Raw genomic sequence first — 4,276 nt, 5'->3', positions numbered from 1 at the left:
AAAAAAAGCCAGCTTCAGTCATGTCATCTCATATATAAAACACCTGTGATTCACAATTACTTGCTAAGGAGCTTGCATTCACGTAAAGTATCCTTGTTGACAAGTTTGGGTGAGTAAGGGCAAAACGCACAAGATATAGTACTTTCAGTGCCCTGTAGTTGGCGATATCACATATTTTGTAGCAGAAATAAACTGCTGCAGAAAAGCTAGGTGCCATGCAAAATGTAATGTGTAACTGCAACACTCATTTCAAATGTAGTGGAGTAAAGAGTAAAAGTTGCTAATATCTTTGATACTCAGTAAAACAACAAAGTTTCCAAAAAGATACTCAAGTACAGTAATTAGTTATATTTACTCAAATACTTTACACCTCTGCTGATTTGTGAACAAAGACTCAAAAGTCTTCTCCTCAATGTAATCTTCCTCCAAAAAAATGTTCACTGCAAACTCTGGGCTCTTTCTTCTCAGTACTGCTAGTCAGCGAAGCAGTACTGTTCTCCATTTCCGCAGCAATTTATGAAAATGTACTCTTTTGTCCTTTGCATTAACACTGTGAAACTAATTTTTAATTCATTATTTGTGCAAATAATTCACAATATGCAAATTATGCTATGTCATTTAAAGGTGCATTTAAAAAATCCAATACAAATACAAAGTACAATACAAAACATGCAAAGCAATAGAAGTTTAGTAACCAGCTGAAGTTTAATTATGTTTCCCCACAAAGACAATCCTGCTCTAAGCTTTGAGTGGCTGTGGGACACGAGCAGGACAGAGCCCATCTCGTCTTATAGTTCTTTCCCTCACTAAAGCCATTAGGTACACGGTCTTTGTCTACACTTCTGTCTTTTTTTTGTCCAATTTTCATTGACCTTTTTGCTTCAAATGAAAAGATTGTAATGTTGTGATTCTCCTCGTAACTGGCTGACTTTGTTCATGGCTTTAACAAAGACCTTTTTAAAAACCCTATGGAAAATATAAATAGAAAAAAAATGTATCCATTACCTGCGCTGTTGAAAACAGTGAACACTATGCATTATTTGACATTTGATTATTCAATTTCTGTAGTATTTCTTACCTGAATGCTAGACTTAAAGCTGAAAAACTTAAAGCAATGTTTTTGTCATTTGTATCTTCGATTAATTGTATTTGTCCAATTAAATAAATAAAATAACTCTACTGCAATGTATTTCATTATCGTGAAATAAGATTTTGATCATACTAACCACCCCTAGGAGAGGGCATGTGTGTCCACACGTTCATCAGTTTTTGCTGATGTGTACACACAAAAAGTATGACAATCCTGCTGTCTGCAAATTTCTATTTAGCTTAGGCCCTGGCAATCTGTCAAGAGACACCGACCATATGTACCTGTCTCAGACCTGGCTCCATGGGGCACCTGGACTGGCACTAATCAATTTTAACCAGCTTTGCACACACAGGCCCCTGTGCTGGTATGAAAGATGATAATGTTGTAAGGATAAAAGAAACTCAGGAAACTCAGATACTTTGATCTCCTGAGAAACAGACAATACACTGGCACCTTCAAGACACCCCACAGAGGGGTGGTGCAGGAAACGCCTCTCTCACATATGCATCAGTGCCTTTTCATCTGCTCCCTCCACTGGATTCACTCAGAATGGTCAATAGTATAATGTTCTATATGAATGCAAATAAGATTTACAGTCATGTGTGGTATCACATGTGGTATCAGTCATGTGGTATCACACTCAAAATCCAGGAAAATGTTAGTCATGGAGGATGCCATTAATAAAGTAAAGTTTTCCTGAATTTTGAGCATGAATCACTATTGTGGAGTCAGATTGAGTTAAACCTAAATTGAATAACTCTGCGCGCTGAAAAGACCGAACACGCAAGTGACCTTCATCCACCACTGGATACCTTCCTTGGACCAAGTGTGAGGACCTTACAATGTCATTGCTGTATGATACTGAAACTTTTGTTAAACTTTTTGTACACTTACACTTTGATAACCATCCCTGTGTACTTGTACAATAATTTAATCATTCGACACCTAAAAACAGTGTACTGAACATAATGTCCTTTTCTATAGTTTATAACGCTGATAAACATTATTCTCCAACATGGATATGGCAAAATAAACGTCTGCCCATACATGTGTGAATGTGTATGTGTGAGAAAGAGAGATTCAAAAATAAAGAGAAAAGGAGGGAAAATAACCAGCTGCTTTTAAGAGCAAGTTACATAACCAGAGAAAATGAGTAAAAAACAGTGGAGCGGAAAGACAGAGAGTGAGTGAGAGAGAGGAAATAAGAAGAGTGGACAGAGTGGAGACCGTGATGGCGTGCACAGGTTTGTTTTGCTTCAGATCTGAGCGAGTAGCGTGACTCCCCACACATACTATACAGACCGCGTATCAGAATGAACATCACCCGTAGATTGAATAAACCTTTTCTTTTTCCTTTTTCTTTATTTTTCTGTTAAATCCCAAACAGAGCGTTTGTGGGCCATATTTGCCAAAATGGAGTAGAAATGAAAACCATCTTGTTTTCTTGGAAGTCGTCCCCTTTGTCATAGCATGCAGAATGTTCCCAAAAATTACTAGGAAAGAAAAAATGTGAGCTCTGCTAACAACGTGACTCACTCACAGAATGACTGGCACTGTGTAGCGGCAGGAAGCAGGCACTATAACGGGCTGAAAAACCTTGTAACACATGAACACAGATTACTCATACAATTGTTATACCATTTTACCATTTTTACTCTATATATTGAAACAACACCATTTTATATATTGTCAAATGAACATGCAAACACCAGACACCACAATCAACAGTGCTGCATGATGAAGATAATGTTTGATCACTTGGTTTCTATTTTAGTTGTTTGTGCCACTTGTCCAGGACAACCACAACAGAAGCTTAAAATTGAGTCACAGTTGGCAGCTGGCAACGTAAATTTAAACAGTCACAATCTTAATCTTAATCCCAATCTGCTGACAGAAAATGCACAAAATGCAAAATGAGGAGCACTGAGAGTTTAGTGTGTCATCTGCTATAGTTTGCACCAGAATATATTAAGATTTATAGTAAGATTCTAAATCAATGTGGAGCACATTGTATATTACAGTTGAAAGATGATCACAGATACAGTTTGGAAGGTAGTGCAGATGCTCTGACATGTCTTGTGGTGGGTTGTGTGATGGCTCTCATGCAGACACCGTTTATGCCAGACCTGTTCTCAAGAGGTCTCAGCTCTAAAAGGACACTTCTCATCACCTGTTTATTAAATACAAAAGTTATGCACTCTCAGTTACTTTACTTATAACATTTTTTGGGTTCTGTTTTTCTTCTTTGGTATGAGTGATGTAGCTAACTTTATCCTACCTCTGCAACAATCCACACCCACCTGTACATGCAAGCTTTACCTCCACATCCATCTACGTTAGCCGAATAATTTCCTGTTCTCTATAGTATCCCCCAGGGCACAATAACAGCAGGGAAAGAACAGAGGTACATTTGGACACAGTATGAAAGATCTAATTTCTGGTCTCCAGCTCACCTTTTCTTTCGTGTTACAATGAGGACATCATTGAAGAGGAAGAAATAGACCTGCTGGCGAGACGTTCTTTTGGAAAAGATGCCATTTTCCTCTACAAAAGCTGTTAGCTCATCACGCTTCACCATCCAGCGGGAGGACGACACCAGTGGGAATGGCTGCAGAGAGAAAGTGTAAAAGGAAAAAATGTGAACCAGACAGAATCATTAATGTTTCAATGCAACACGATCGACATGAAGAAAGTTAACAAGACCTCATTTTTAAAACAAATAACAGACATTAATAACAGTGAAATAAGTAGATAGGGATGTGCATTTTGGTCATTTTTAATTGCTAAACAATAAAAAATATATATTTTTAAATAAATAAATAAATAAGGGTCATTTCGTGTCAAATCAACCAAATTTCAGAAAATTCCCAGCTCAAATTTTTGATTTTGCTAATATTTTGTCTGAAGAAAGATAAACATGTAGACATGTAAAGATAAACATGTAAAATGAAGTTTTGTTAAGACCCAATATCTAAAAGGGCATTAAGATATCTTTAAGACTTCTTGAGTTACAGGCATGCAAACTTTGGAGAAAAAACTTGAAACGTGCTGTTTCCCCATTTTTGAATGGTCACCATTGACACATAATGCAACAAAGATTGCTAAAGTCAACAGATTTTACTAACAGACCTACCAATCTCTGTCAAATTAACATTATGATGCTGCCATCTTTCTGAAGTCATTTTT

The 4,276-nt window shown here is 37.1% G+C and overlaps 1 protein-coding gene across 1 annotated transcript in view; it reads right to left on the bottom strand.

Annotated features, from left to right (window-relative positions):
* The window catches only part of LOC107745422 (rho guanine nucleotide exchange factor 26-like), a 23,362-nt gene that overhangs the window by 12,077 nt on the left and 7,009 nt on the right, over positions 1-4,276 (bottom strand). Inside the window, exon 2 of the mRNA XM_016559304.1 lies at positions 3,544-3,698. Within this exon, the coding sequence (XP_016414790.1) occupies positions 3,544-3,698 (155 nt within the window). The remainder of the gene's footprint in view (positions 1-3,543; positions 3,699-4,276) is intronic.

Source organism: Sinocyclocheilus rhinocerous, unplaced genomic scaffold (assembly GCF_001515625.1).
Source record: "Sinocyclocheilus rhinocerous isolate Xijiao unplaced genomic scaffold, SAMN03320098_v1.1 scaffold3242, whole genome shotgun sequence".
Taxonomy (NCBI): Eukaryota; Metazoa; Chordata; class Actinopteri; order Cypriniformes; family Cyprinidae; genus Sinocyclocheilus; species Sinocyclocheilus rhinocerous.
Note: the sequence above shows the minus strand (reverse complement) of the source record. Positions and strands in the feature narration are given on the sequence as shown.